Source organism: Bufo bufo, chromosome 4 (genome assembly GCF_905171765.1).
Source record: "Bufo bufo chromosome 4, aBufBuf1.1, whole genome shotgun sequence".
Lineage (NCBI taxonomy): Eukaryota > Metazoa > Chordata > Amphibia > Anura > Bufonidae > Bufo > Bufo bufo.
The window spans coordinates 451,454,346-451,470,251 of NC_053392.1; the positions used below are offsets into that span (position 1 = coordinate 451,454,346).

The 15,906-nt window shown below is 44.7% G+C and overlaps 1 protein-coding gene across 1 annotated transcript in view; it reads left to right on the top strand.

Moving 5' to 3' along the window:
* The window catches only part of URB2 (URB2 ribosome biogenesis homolog), a 154,184-nt gene that overhangs the window by 27,368 nt on the left and 110,910 nt on the right, over positions 1 to 15,906 (top strand). Inside the window, exon 2 of the mRNA XM_040429416.1 lies at positions 1,102 to 1,239. Coding sequence (XP_040285350.1) covers positions 1,114 to 1,239 — 126 coding nt within the window. The 5' untranslated portion in view covers positions 1,102 to 1,113. The remainder of the gene's footprint in view (positions 1 to 1,101; positions 1,240 to 15,906) is intronic.

Sequence of the window (15,906 nt, forward strand, 5' to 3'; positions counted from 1 at the left end):
CGATGCTGCATAAGGTCATAAAACGATCTTTTATCCTCCGTCCGCGCTAATTTGCATGTCAGCTTGAAGTCAAGGGGGCAGCGGCCTCCTTGCTTCAAGTCAAGGTAACCACACCTCTTCTTGCCTTTGAGTGACAGCCCGCAATTTGGCTTCGCTTTCCGAAGTTTCGCGCATGTGCGGTGCCCTCTATTTTACTACGTGATGCCATGCCCTGACATGGGATCGCGCAGTAAAACAGAGGGCACCGCACATGCGCAAAACTTGGGAAAGCGAAGCTGAATTGCGGGCTGTCACTCAAAGGCAAGAAGAGGTGTGGTGACCTTGACTTGAAGCAAGGAGGCCGCTGCCCCCTTGACTTCAAGCTGACATGCAAATGAGCGCAGACGGAGGATAAAAGATCGTTTTATGACCTTATGCAGCATCGGACTGCAGGATAGTATGATTAGTATCACACTGCTGGCTACTCTGCATATAAATGCATCGGTCTCCTTCACTGAACAAGCAGCTTCCTCCCTGACAATTGGTCGCTCGGCCGTCCCATGTAATACCAGTTTCAGCATACGGCCCCAAATGCAGGTAGTAAAACCCAGTCACCAGGTACAATTGTGGGGTTTACATGGCGACTGGGTTTTGTTAAGCCCTGCTCAGAACCTGACGGGATGTTTGGTGCATTGTTCTCAATGATGCTGAATGCAGCCCTGTGTTTTTTTTTCTTTTTCTTTTTCTTTTGGCAAAACTCAGCTACAGGTACTTGTTGTAAACAGAAAGTCCAGTGTATTCTTGAGATGCTGGTTCCCCCTGCCCCCCTTGCTGCTGATTCACAGCTTTCTCCCTATGCACAGTAATGGGCAGGAGGAGCCCACAACTCCTGGTTCACTGCACTTGTAGTGGACTGCAACAGATAAACCAAGTTTAACCCCATTACACACGGTCATTGCTTGCAATCAGCATGGATGACACTGTTGCATGAACCCCTTAGGGTGCATTGACACGACCGTGAGTGTTTTGCTGAAACTGCAACAAAATCTGCTGCGTATGAAGGCATTCTTATCATCGGGTGTTTTTTTTTGTTTTGTTTTTGAACTTTTCCTTCTATTACAGGAGACTGAAACAATGGCTGGAATTTACTCTGGCATCCACTTGAAGATGAAAGGCTCAAAGATTTCTTGGGGACATAAACTAAAACTAGCTCATTTTGCTTGGATTTCCCATCAGTGTTTGATTCCTAACAAGGAACAGGTAAATGTGAATATATGAACTCTGCTCTAGTTTATTTCATGTCTGCGGAAGTATGCGTGGGATGGTTATCTGGCTAATCATTATCACGGACCTCCGTATGAATGCTTGTAAAGGGGCCAATTATTGAGCAAACCCTTGTTCATCGGTTAAAAGTATTGCTGATACGGATACGGCAGCAGATGGTCAGAAACAGTTTGTATAGGGAGGAGCGATTGCTGCCTATAAGTGCAGATCTCACCTACTCTGATGAGCATGTGTAAATGGCCATGAAAGGGGTTATCCAGGATTTTATATTGATGACCTATCCTCTGGTGATGGGTCCAGTTGTAAAATACTGCTGTATACATATTATGGTCTGTACACATTAAAAGCATATGTGGATAGTAATCTTTGACATGTACTGTCAGTGTATGCCACTGTATAGCCACATAGTAGCATACGGCGTACATTGGCCACAATGATTAAAAAATGGTATCCTGTCTGGTGTATGTGTGTGTGTGTATATATATATATATATATATATATATATATATATATATATATATATATACACTGCTCAAAAAATAAAGGGAACACTTAAACAACACAATGTAACTCCAAGTCAATCACACTTCTGTGAAATCAAATTGTCCACTTAGGAAGCAACACTGAGTGACAATCAATTTCACATGCTGTTGTGCAAATGGGATAGACAACAGGTGGAAATTATAGGCAATTAGCAAGACACCCCCAATAAAGGAGTGGTTCTGCAGGTGGTGATCACAGACCACTTCTCAGTTCCTATGCTTCCTGGCTGATGTTTTGGTCACTTTTGAATGCTGGCGGTGCTTTCACTCTAGTGGTAGCATGAGACGGAGTCTACAACCCACACAAGTGGCTCAGGTAGTGCAGCTTATCCAGGATGGCACATCAATGCGAACTGTGGCAAAAAGGTTTGCTGTGTCTGTCAGCGTAGTGTCCAGAGCATGGAGGCGCTACCAGGAGACAGGCCAGTACATCAGGAGACGTGGAGGAGGCCGTAGGAGGGCAACAACCCAGCAGCAGGACCGCTACCTCTGCCCTTGTGCAAGGAGGAACAGGAGGAGCACTGCCAGAGCCCTGCAAAATGACCTCCAGCAGGCCACAAATGTGCATGTGTCTGCTCAAACGGTCAGAAACAGACTCCATGAGGGTGATATGAGGGCCCGACGTCCACAGGTGGGGGTTGTGCTTACAGCCCAACACCGTGCAGGACGTTTAGCATTTGCCAGAGAACACCAAGATTGGCAAATTCGCCACTGGCGCCCTGTGCTCTTCACATATGAAAGCAGGTTCACACTGAGCACATGTGACAGACGTGACAGAGTCTGGAGACGCCGTGGAAAATGTTCTGCTGCCTGCAACATCCTCCAGCATGACTGGTTTGGCATTGGGTCAGTAATGGTGTGGGGTGGCATTTCTTTGGAGGGCCGCACAGCCCTCCATGTGCTCGCCAGAGGTAGCCTGACTGCCATTAGGTACCGAGATGAGATCCTCAGACCCCTTGTGAGACCATATGCTGGTGCGGTTTGCCCTGGGTTCCTCCTAATGCAAGACAATGCTAGACCTCATGTGGCTGGAGTGTGTCAGCAGTTCCTGCAAGACGAAGGCATTGATGCTATGGACTGGCCCGCCTGTTCCGCAGACCTGAATCCAATTGAGCACATCTGGGACCTCACGTCTCGCTCTATCCACCAACGTCACGTTGCACCACAGACTGTCCTGGAGTTGGCAGATGCTTTAGTCCAGGTCTGGGAGGAGATCCCTCAGGAGACCATCCGCCACTTCATCAGGAGCATGCACAGGCGTTGTAGGGTGGTCATACAGGCACGTGGAGGCCACACACACTACTGAGCCTCATTTTGACTTGTTTTAAGGACATTACATCAAAATTGGATCAGCCTGTAGTGTGTTTTTCCACTTTAATTTTGAGTGTGACTCCAAATCCAGACCTCCATGGGTTGAAAAATTTCATTTCCATTTTTTAATTTTTGTGTGATTTTGTTGTCAGCACATTCAACTATGTAAAGAACAAAGTATTTCAGAAGAATATTTAATTAACTCAGATCTAGGATGTTATTTTTGTGTTCCCTTTATTTTTTGAGCAGTGTGTGTATGTATATATATATAATTTTATTTTTTTTGCGGTGGTCAACTATATAGGAAAGTGGTCTGCTGCACTTTTCTATACAATAAAAAGCAAAAGTGTATACTGCATATCACCAAAATGACTGGCTGCTGTTGGGTGAATGGGGGCTCATGACATATTGTTATGAATCATCCTATATCCTGCATGTGATCTTATTTTTTTAAATTGTATTATGAATGATATTGTATCATATGACATTCTGTATAAATCCAGACCCCACTACACATTCCTACACAGAGGTTTGCAAATAAAATTTCCAGAGGAATGAAAGCTCTAAATGTCCCTTTTGCCAGGACTTTCTGTTAGGGTACTTTCACACTAGCGTTTTTTGATTCCAGCAGGCAGTTCCGGCAACCCGTGTACAAACGGAAAGCTTGTTTTTCCGGATCCGTTAGACTGATTTGTCTCATCTGGTATCATCCGGAATAACGGATCCGGTATTTAAAAAGCAAAAGCAAAAATAGCTCCTCCTATGTCCCGGCGGATGCGCAGACCGGAAAACCGGATTCGGTGATGCAGAATTTTCCAGGAACACTTGGTACTGGATCCGGCATTAATACGAAAATTAATGCCGGATTTGGCAAGTGCGGTATTAATCCGGGATTTTGGCCGGAAAAAATACAGCAGCATGCACAAGGGACGGAACGGAAGACATCCTGATGCATACTGAACGGATTGCTTTCCATTTAGAATGCATTAGGACAAAACTGATGCGTTTTTTTTTCCCCGGTATTGAGACCCTTTATCGGATTCCAATACCGGAAAAGAATACCGCTAGTGTGAAAGTTCCCTTACCTAGGGAAAGGAAGGAATTTAAAATGGCCATCTCCCCAAACCATAGGGAATCGATAATGTCTAGGTCCATTGGCAGGGAAAATAACACATATTTGAAATCTCTTCATCATAATTCACATTTTGAATAATCCACCAAGATATTCATAATCAGGGCACGAAGACGCTTCTCCTGTTGTGAGATCCTTCCTTGAGGGATCCTGAAAATGGACTATTGGTGTCAGTTCTTAAAGAGGACCTTTCATGGGATTATGGGTTACAAACTGGTGTACTTACCAGATAAGACAGCCCCTAAAGATGCCATCGCTACAGCCAGGGAGAAGGAGACGCCCATTTAGTAACCCGGCCGTCTTACTACCTGTACTGAAACTCTAAATTAAAGTGTACCTTTCATGGGTCCAAATATTGTAAACTAACTATCAGGACATGTAGCGCGGCGCCCAGGGATCTCACTGCACTTACTATTTTTCCTGGGCGCCACTCCGTTCGCCCGCTGTGGCTCCCCGGTATATTCTCCCGCCCTGTATGCTAATTGCTAGCATCAGAGCAATTTGGAGGAGACTGCCCTTTTTCACAATGGGCGTCACCTTCTCCCTGGCTGTGACGCTCGGGAGAAGGAGATGCCCATTATGAAAAAGGGCAGTCTCCTCCCCATTGCTCTGATGCTAGCAATTAGCATACAGGGCGGGAGAATATACCGGGGGCCACAGCGGGCGAACAGAGCGGCGCCCAGGAAAAATAGTAAGTGCAGTGAGATCCCTGGGCGCCGCGCTACATATCCTGATAGTTTACAATATTTGGACCCATTAAAGGTCCTCTTTAACATATCAGGCGCCAAAAGCAACGAGAGACACAATGCCAGGACTAGCTCCTAACTAGCAACTAATACAGCTATGGCTCCTTTCACACTGTGCGGATCCGTCTTGTAGCTGCACAGACGGATCCGCGCGAATAATGCAAACGTTTGTAGCCGTTATAAAACTGATCCATTTGCATTATTCATTCAAAAAAACGTCTAAGTCAAAACGGATTGGTCTTGACTTACATTGAAAGTCAATGGGGGACGGATCCGTTTTCAATTGCACCATATTGTGTCAGTGAAAAACTGATCCGTCCCCATTGGCTTACATTGTAAGTCTAGACGGATCTGTTAAGCTCCGCATAGTCAGACGGTCACCTAAACGCTGCAAGCTGCGTTTTAGTGACCGTCTAAAAAACGCAACGGAGACCAAACGCAGCCAAATTGATGCATTCTGAACGGATCCTTATCCATTCAGAATGCATTGGGGCTGAACTGATCCGTTTTGCGCCGCTTGTAAGAGCCCTGAAACAGATCTCACAGGTGGACCCAGAAACTCCAGTGTGAAAGTAGCCTTATTTAACAGAGAATTGGCCTTGATGGGTTGGATCTGAGTCTGAGGCATTGTGTGTTTAGTCTAGTTTCAACTTACGATGGGTCAGAATAGACCAATGTATATTGAAAATACTGTATCCTGAGGCCATTGTATCTTTAGGGATCACTGTAGTTGGTCTCTTTGTACATATGATAACCCCATAATGTGTCATGGACAGACACACCAAGCTTGGAGGTCACATTGACTAAGCTTTTCTCAGTGTGGATCCCTCAGTGGTCTAATTGGGTTGTAATTTATTTTATCCCCATTTCTTACTGTATTGTTTGCACTTTGCATATCTATACGTTCTTTTTGTAATTTTTTGTAATATTTTAAACCCTGTAACGTTTGTATATTAAATCTTAAAGGGGTTTTCTGAGATTTTTATACTAATGACCTAACCTCAGCATGAATGAGTATCTGATCGGTGGGGGTCCGACACCCAGGACCCTCGCTGATCAGCTGTTTGAGAAGTCCTTTTCTCTGCTTTTCCTCGGCCGAGTGACAACACTTTCATGTGTCACATGGCCTAGGAGCAGCTCAGCCCCATAGAAGTGAATGCAACTGAGTGCGATACCAAGCTCAGCCGCTATACAATGGATAGCGCTGCGCTTGGTGAGCTGTGAGAAGGCAGCGGCGCTCACAGGAGTTCTGATAGTTGCCCTAAATGAGCCCCCACCCGCTAAGTACACTTTGCTTTGTTACCTAGTAGGCTAGAGTGCAGGGTCGGGTATTTTGGTGTCCTAGGCAGTTAAGGCAAAGTACGCCCCCTTAGGGCTGTTTCACACGAGCGGATGCCGTGCGTGACATCCGCTCCGTGAAAGAGTGCCAAGACCCGATGCAGACTGCAGAAGCACGGAGAATTAACATGACTGATAATGCTCCGTGCCTCTCTGTGATCTCTTTACTACGAAATCACAGTGACTACGAAATATTTTTTTTCTCAAAGTTTAAATTTATTTTTACACTATTTAGACACAAAAACATTTGTGTGTGTGGTATCGTTGTAATCGTACTGACCCAAAGAATGAAGGGCACAGGTCAGTTTTGCCGCAAACAGAACTCCATGGAAACAAAACCCATAAAACGGTGGAGGAATTGCGTTTTTTTCCAATTCCACACCATTTGAATGTACAATGCTACAGATTTGCCACATACAAATCAATGACAGTAGATCCACAGCATTTTAGTCAAGTACGGACCTCTCCTGAAGCGATTATCTGAGAGTTTTGAAGATTTTCATGGGAGCAGACAGCTGATAAAAGAAAGAAAAAAGCTTCACTCTCCTGCCAAAAGTCCACTCTGTACCAGTGCTGTGATCCTGCCCCCAGTCGGACCAGAAGTGGTGATGTGACATCCATCGTTCATGTGAGCTCTAAACCAATCACTAGCCTCAATGGTCATGTGCTATTCAATCACACGTTACCACTGAGCTGTCACATAAATGACAGATGTAACGTCATCACTTCCAATCTGACGGGGACCGGATTCACAAGGTTGGAATGGAGGGATCTTAGGTGAGTAAAGATTTTTTTCTTTGTTTATAAGGGCTCATGCACACGAACGTATTTTCTTTCCGTGTCCGTTCCGTTTTTTATTTTTTATATATATATTTTTTTATTTCGATGGGTCCGCAAAAAAAACTGAAGTTACTCCGTGTGCATTCGGTTTCCGTATTTCCGTTCTTTAAGAAAATAGAACATATCCTATTATTATCCGCATTACGGACAAGGATAGTACTGTTCTATTAGGGGCCAGCTGTTTAGTTCCTCAAAATACGGAATGCACATGGATGTCATCTGTATTTTTTACGGATCTGTTTTTTTGCGGACCGCAAAATACATACGGTCGTGTGCATGAGCCCCAAGTCTGTCTTGTCGCCTGAAGATTTTCACAAAAGGGATTGGCCAAGACTTTTTTTCTAAATGTCCTTGCACCTGTATGCCCTGCACCAATGGGTTCACATGCACCATTGCAGCTGATCACTGGCCTCATTACTCAGCAGTAAAATACCGCTCAGGACACATCACCATTGAGCCCAGTCATTGACTGATGCTCAGCGTTTAAAGTTTTAAATTGATCTCAAACCTACTACATTAATGCAGTAACAGCATCAACCCTACATTTGCCCATGTCAGAAGAAAATATGCCCTCTGCCTTTGTAAAAACAAAAATCCATAGAAAAATATCTGAATGTTTTTACACACATGTACACTTTGAGTTACACGCAATATACTTTTACATACACATAGGGTCACTCATAGCAGCACATCCTATAAACGGAGGCGCATTTAATACAGACATACACACGCACACAGACACGCTTTTATACAGACATACATACATACATACATACACAAGGTCGACTCGCCACCAATGGATCATAGCAGCCTCAGTGGAGGACCATAGCTGGCAGTCTGCTGCAGTGGGCTTTGAAGTGGGGAGGTGACTCTGGTGCCACTGCCAGTAACACTTCCTGTCCCCCATATCCGTTAGTGTATGTGCCATTGGAAGCAACGAATGTGAGGCACCAGGGCCTGTTTGTGGGGAGAGCATGAGGTGTTGGGGGAGCAGAAGGAGCAGTGAGGCACCTGGGATGGGGTGGAGGGACAGAGGGGACAGTGAGGCACCTGGGATGGGGTGGAGGGACAGACTGGACAGTGAGGCACCTGCGGCAGGGGTGAAGCAAATGGGACAGTGAGGCACGCTTGGGGAGCGGAGCAGAAGGGACAGTGAGGCTCCTGGGTCAGGGGGGACCAGAGGGGCAGTGTGAGGCTATTCCATGCATCCACTACTCTCTCAGTAAAGTAATACTTCCTGATATTACTTTTAAACCTTTGCCCCTCTAATTTAAAACTATGTCCTCTTGTAGCAGTTTTTCTTCTTTTAAATATTCTCTCCTCTTTTACCTTGTTGATTCCCTTTATGTATTTAAAAGTTTCTATCATATCCCCTCTGTCTCGTCTTTCTTCCAAGCTATACATGTTAAGGTCCTTTAATCTTTCCTGGTAAGTTTTATCCTGCAATCCATGTACCAGTTTAGTAGCTCTTCTCTGAACTCTCTCCAAAGTATCAATATCCTTCTGGAGATATGGTCTCCAGTACTGAGCACAATACTCCAAATGAGGTCTCACTAGTGCTCTGTAGAGCGGCATGAGCACCTCCCTCTTTCTACTGGTAATTCCTCTCCCTATACACCCAAGCATTCTGCTAGCATTTCCTGCTGCTCTATGACATTGTCTGCCTACCTTTAAGTCTTCTGAAATAATGACCCCTAAATCCCTTTCCTCAGATACTGAGGTTAGGACTGTATCACTGATTTTATATTCTGCTCTTGGGTTTTTACGCCCCAGGTGCATTATCTTGCACTTATCAACATAAAATTTTAGTTGCCAGATTTTTGACCATTCCTCTAGTTTTCCTAAATCCTTTTCCATTTGGTGTATCCCTCCAGGAACATCAACCCGGTTACAAATCTTTGTGTCATCAGCAAAAAGACACACCTTACCATCGAGGCCTTCTGCAATTTAGCTGATAAAGATATTAAACAATATGGGTCCCAGAACAGATTCCTGAGGTACCCCACTGGTAACAATACCATGGTCTGAATATACTCCATTGACTACAACCCTCTGTTGTCTGTCCCTCAGCCACAGCCTAATCCATTCAACAATATGGGAGTCCAAGCACAAAGACTGCAATTTATTGATAAACCTTCTATGTGGGACAGTACCAAAAGCCTTACTAAAGTCTAGATGAGCGATGTCTACTGCACCTCCGCAGTCTCAGCCCCAGCTGTGCTTCTATTGCCAGTACTGATGTTGGGCACTCTGGTCTGCCAAATAATAATCTGCCTGTGCAGCGTTCTTGTCCTTCTCAGCAGTGGGGATTAAATCTGTCAGAAGCACAGCTGGGGCTTAGTAGCGAACGCTGCCAGGCACATTTTTTCCAATTGCACCCCTAGCACTTTGCTGTCATGTGGCACCCTAGGCAGTCGCCTATCCCCACCTACCCTTTGTCACTGCCTTCTAGTGTGTTAGAGGCTTGCTTATTGTATGCTACAATGCAGTTAGTGCCTGTGAGTGCTTGTGCGTTTGTAACCAGGGTAAGCCGTACTGATGGCTGGCAGCAGCATTGTGCGTGCACATGTTTAGGGATTGTTTAACTCCTTTTGGAGCAAAATGCAGTAGGTGGGTATGAAAGAGAGCATGGAAGTGGAGTTCCCCCTTAGTCACATCCAGTGTCATGGGTGCAGTGAATGCCACAGTGTCCCTCGTGGTCTGTCGTTTTGATTGTGTTTGTGATATTTTCAGCATATGAGCCAAAGATTTCAACAGACTACGATTTAAAATAAAATACATATATAATTATGGTCGTGGCTACGGATACTGGGGCTGGCGTGACGGTGCCAAGGAATAGACCTATCCGTGCTGCTGACTAACTAAAAGGCCTGGATTGTGCCCATAGCCAGAACGTGGGTAGCCTATAAGGGGGCATACCCTGAGGAAGCCCGTAAAAAGGGGAGGGATGGTGGGGCACGGAGTGACGCCAGCGCTGAGAGTCTGTGGGAGAGGAGCCTATAAAGCCTCCGCCCCTCCCACAATAACAGGCTGAAATCAGCCTTGACAATTATGGTCGTGGCTACGGATACTGGGGCTGGCGTGACGGTGCCAAGGAATAGACCTATCCAAGCTGCTGACTAACTAAAAGGCCTGGATTGTGCCCATAGCCGCGAACGTGGGTAGCCTATAGGGGACAAAAAATCAAGCAGGGTAGATTTTAGGATTTTATTGAATAGGTACAAGGTTTACAAAACGAGGTTACGAAAAGCTTCTGAAATTTCCTGGTGTGGATTGGGAATGTACCTGGTGAAGCAAGATGATTCCCAACGACCCATTTTACGGATGATATGACTGGGTACATTGTGATTGGACGCCGCGGAGGCGGCCCCGATTCGAAAGGAGTGTCCTGATATGGTTTTGGGGTCAAGACCTAGGCCTGAAACTAATAGACGGATGTGGGATACGAACTGTGCTGTCGTGAGGGGCTTGGATTTGAAAGTCAATAGCGGGCTATCTGGGGAGGAATTTGCCAAGGAACTTATTAATTTATTGAAAACCTGGACGGCGCACCACTTATTGAAGGATTTTAAATATTTTACTTGGACATGTGATGTTTTGGTTGAAGGTAGTTGCAAGATGAAAATCGTGATTCCAGGCTAGCTGGCTCTTAGTTGAGCCCTTGGATCTGGGAGAGAAACCTGTGAATTCTCCTGGTCGCAGGAAACCGTAAAAGCCTAAATACATGGCCGCCTGGATAACCGTGCTGTGTTGGAGCCCAAAGGGGTTGCTGTTTAGGGAATTGGAGAGCTTCCTAAACAGTTCCCCTGAAACTGATTGTCTGCTTGGAGTGCTGGGTTGGCAACTTTTTTGAATCCCCCTAAGAATTGCCTTGATTGCGGGGGACTATCAGGATTTTTTTAAGGTAGAGTAGTATTGCACCCCTGCCATGTATAATCTGATGGAATTATAGCCGAGTTTAAGGTGTTGGTGACAGTAAGCCAAAAACGCCATTAAATAAGTGATCTTCTCTGTGCCTCTCCTTGGGTGGAGAAGAGAACATTTTTTAAAGCCGTTCCAACCGGTCTTGTAATTTCTGGCTGTGTTGGCAGACAGTGATCTTTGTACGATGGATTTGGCGGATGAAATGAATTGTGCTTATCCATGCGTAGGTTATTGAACTCTGGAGGGGATAGTCCTGCTGGCTCCGCCTCTGGCATGACCTGAAAGAAATGTTGGAAATTGAAGCGTGACAGTGCATCAGCGACTGAATTCTGGACACCCTGGACATGTCTACATGATATCTGTAAAATAGGGGACGGATCCGTTTTCACTTACACAATCTGGCACAATAGAAAACTGATCCGTCCTCCATTGACTTTCCCTGGTGTGCAAGACGAATCCGTCTTGGCTATATTAAAGATAATACAAATGGATCCGTTCTGAAAGGATGCAGACGGCTGTATTATCTGAACGGATCCGTCCATGACGGATCCACACAAAATGCGAGTGTGAAAGTAGCCTTTATTATGTATTATTTATTGTTCAATATACAGGTGAAACTAGAAAAATTAGAATATCATGCAAAAGTTCATTTATTTCAGTAATGCAACTTAAAAGATGAAACTAACATATGAGATAGACTCATTACATGCAAAGCGAGATATCTCAAGCCTGTATTTGTTATAATTTGGATGATTATGGCTTATAGCTTATGAAACCCCAAAGTCACAATCTCAGAAAATTTTAATATTACATGAAATCAATAAAAAAAGGATGTTAAATAGAAAAATGTAGGACCTCTGAAAAGTATTATCATGCATATGTACTCAGTACTTGGTTTGGGCCCCTTTTGCATAAATTACTGCCTCAATGCGGCTTGGCATGGATGCCATCAGCCTATGGCACTGCTGAGGTGTTATGGTAGACCAGGATGCTTCAATAGCAGCCTTCAACTCTTCTGCATTGTTCGGTCTCATGTCTCATCTTTCTCTTGGCAATGCCCCATAGATTCTTTATGGGGTTCAGGACAGGCGAGTTTGCTGGCCAGGTTTTGAACCAGGTTTGAACCAGGTTTTGGTACTTTTGGCAGTGTGGGCAGGTGCCAAGTCCTGCTGGAAAATGAAGTCACCATCACCATAAAGCTCCTGGTACACGGCTGCATTGACTCTGGACTTAATGAAGCACAGTGGACCAACACCAGCAGGTGACACAGACTGTGGAAACGTCACACTGGACTTCAAGCATCTTGCATAGTGTCTCCTCTCCATGCTTCCTCTAGACTCTGGGTCCTTGGTTTCCAAATGAGATGCAAAAGTTGCTCTCATCAGAAAAGAGGACTTTGGACCGGTTCTTTTTTTCCTTAGCCCAGGTAAGGCTACTTTCACACTTGCGTTCGGGGTTCCGCTTGTAAGTTCCATTTGAAGGCTCTCACAAGCGGCCCCGAACGGATCCGTACAGCCCTAATGCATTCTGAGTGGACGTGGATCCGATCAGTATGCATCAGTTTGGCACCGTTTGGCCTCCGTTCCGCTCAGCAGGTGGACACCCGAACGCAGCTTGCAGCGTTTTGGTGTCCGCCTGGCCGTGCAGAGCCAAACGGATCCGTCCTGACTTACAATGCAAGTCAATGGGGACGGATCCGTTTGACGTTGACACAATATGGTGCAATTGCAAACGGATCCGTCCCCCATTGACTTTCAATGTAAAGTCAGGAGTCCCTATTAATATACCATCAGATCGGAGTTTTCTCCAATCCGGTGGTATATTTTAACTTGAAGCGTCCCCATCACCATGGGAACGCCTCTGTTAGAATATACCATCGGATTTGAGTTAGATCGTGAAAGTCAGATCCGACAGTATATTCTAACACAGAGGCGTTCCCATGGTGATGGGGACGCTTCAAGTTAGAATATACTAAAAGAACTGTGTAATAACTGCCCCCTGCTGCCTGGCAGGTGCTGCCAGGCAGCAGGGGGCAAACCCCCCACCCCCCCCCCTGTATTTAACTCATTGGTGGCCAGTGCGGCCGCCCCCCCCTAATTAAAATGACCGACCCCCCCATCATTGGTGGCAGCGGAGAGTTCCGATCGGAGTCCCAGTTTAATCGCTGGGACTCCGATCGGTAACCAGCCGGCCTCCCCTCCCTTGTATTTAACTCGTTGGTGGCCAGTGCGGCCGCCCCCCCTTCCCCCCTAATTAAAATGACCGACCCCCCCATCATTAGTTGCAGCGGAGAGTTCCGATCGGAGTCCCAGTTTAATCGCTGGGACTCCGATCGGTAACCATGGCAACCAGGACGCTACTGCAGTCCTGGCTGCCATGGTTACCACCAATGAGTTAAATACAGGGGAGGGAGGGTGGGCCGGCCGCACTGGCCACCAATGAGTTAAATACAGGGGGGGGGGTCTGCCCCCTGCTGCCTGGCAGCACCTGCCAGGCAGCAGGGGGCAGTCATGTACACAGTTCTTTTAGTATATTCTAACTTGAAGCGTCCCCATCACCATGGGAACGCCTCTGTGTTAGAATATACTGTCGGATCTGAGTTTTCACGAAGTGAAAAATCAGATCTAGTTATGCAGACTGATCCGTTCTGAACGGATGCAAGCGTTTGCATTATAGGAGTGGATCCGTCTGTACAGACACCAGACGGATCCGCTCCTAATGCAAGTGTAAAAGTAGCCTAAGACGCTTCTGACGTTGTTTGTTGTTCAGGAGAAGCTTGACAAGAGGAATACGACATTTGAAGCCCATGTCCAGGATCCATCTGTGTGTGGTGGCTCTTGATGCACTAACTCCAGCCTCAGTCCACTCCTTGGGAAAGTCCCCAACACTCTTCAATGGCCTTTTCCTGACAATCCTCTCCAGGCTGTGGTCATCCCTGCGGCTTCCTGCTGAACCAGACTGAGACAATTTAAAGGCTCAGGAACCCTTTGTAGGTGTTATGGATTAATTAGCTGACTAGAGTGTGACACTTTGAGCCTAAAATATTGAACCTTTTCACAATATTCAAATTTTCTGAGATTGTGAATTTGTGGTTTTCATAAGCTGTAAGCCATAATCATCCAAATGATAACAAATACAGGCTTGAAATATCTCGCTTTGCATGTAATGAGTCTATCTCATATGTTAGTTTCAACTTTTGATTTGCTTTACTGAAATAAATGAACTTTTGCACAATATAAATTTTTTTCCAGTTTCACCTGTATGTTTATTGAAAGTCTGTTCATTACAGTAAAACTTCAAAACATAGAGGGTGGGGAAACTCTTTACATGAGTCCAATTTCCAGATTATTTTATGTTATGTAATACAGCATTAGAGACAAAACAAACTGCAAAAAAAAACTAAAATAAAGGCTATATAAGTTGCAAAAAAAAAAAAAAAAGGAAGACGGAGGAAAGGGAAAATAGTAGTAAAAAGTGAGGGAGAAATAAGAAGTCTAGTAGAAAAGAAAATATTATGATCCATCACTACACAGTACATCAGATAGAAGCAAGTAAATTACCATTCAAAGGACAGCTCCACCAAATATGTAACATAGTACCTAGAGCTGCCAACACCCAGCATAAACTGAAGGAAACGGTGCAATTTGACAGGTGATTTATACCAGTGAGTATATACTTTATCTATTTTATAGCGGATTTCTTGAATATGATTAGAAACAGAGGGGAAGATTTATCAAACTACTGTAAAGTGGAACTGGCTTAGTTGCCCATAGCAACCAATCGAATTCCACCATTCATTTTTCGCAGCTCCTTTAGAAAATGTAAGGTGGAATCTGATTGGTTGCTATGGGCAATTAAACAAGTTCTACTTTACACCAGTTTGATAAATCTCCCTCAAAGTTTGAGAGCGAATAAGAGATTTAGTCCATTGTTCCTGAGAAAGTGTGCATCTCAGTTCCCTCTCCCAAGGGACAATGAAATATGGCTTAGAGTCCCCGGTCTCCTCCTGAAGCAACGTTTTATAACTAAGAGAGAGAGAGTGAGTGGGCAACGACTAGTGTAGAGTGAAGTGAGCTTCGGATGCTTCATCCGAAGTCGCTTCCTTCAAAACTTCGGAATAATACTGTACAGAGATCTGTTTCCTTCCAGTATTAGAATGTATGGGCTCAGATGAGCCGAAGTAAGTTATTCGCAAAGTCTCGCATTTCGGTTTCAAATTTTAAAGTGTTTTTTTTCACTTTAAAAATCAACTACCAAAGTTATTCAACGAAGTCACGCTCGACTTCGTGAATAACTTACTTCGGCTCATCTGACTAGCAGCAAGTCTACAAAAAAAGTGATTCAAATGGTCTAAGAGAAGAGGCTAAAGAAGACATAGGACCCTGTTTAGAAATTAACCCCTGCAGGTGAAAGTATTGTAACCAAGCACCCTTTGGGGTCTTCAGTGCCTAAAAGTCACAGAAAATAATGCACTAAAACAATAGATGCAAACATAATATATGGACTAAGCCCTCACTCTAATGATAAAATCTGAGACTCTTAGTTAATATATTTTCATCAAAGCACAGCCACAGTGGTCTCAGTCAATAAAAATATTGAGCCATTCTGTCACAAACGATTAACTGTTTTTCTAACTGTGTGACTGGTACTTTAACTTTCTGCCGGTCATCTAATAACCCTTACCTCTAAACTGCTAAGAGGTCATAAACACTTAAGCCACATTCTTAACAATAAGAGAAGAAATGACTTCAGTTATATCTTTGTATCAGGAATAATGTACACCAAAGTCATGTTTTCTTTTATGTATGTA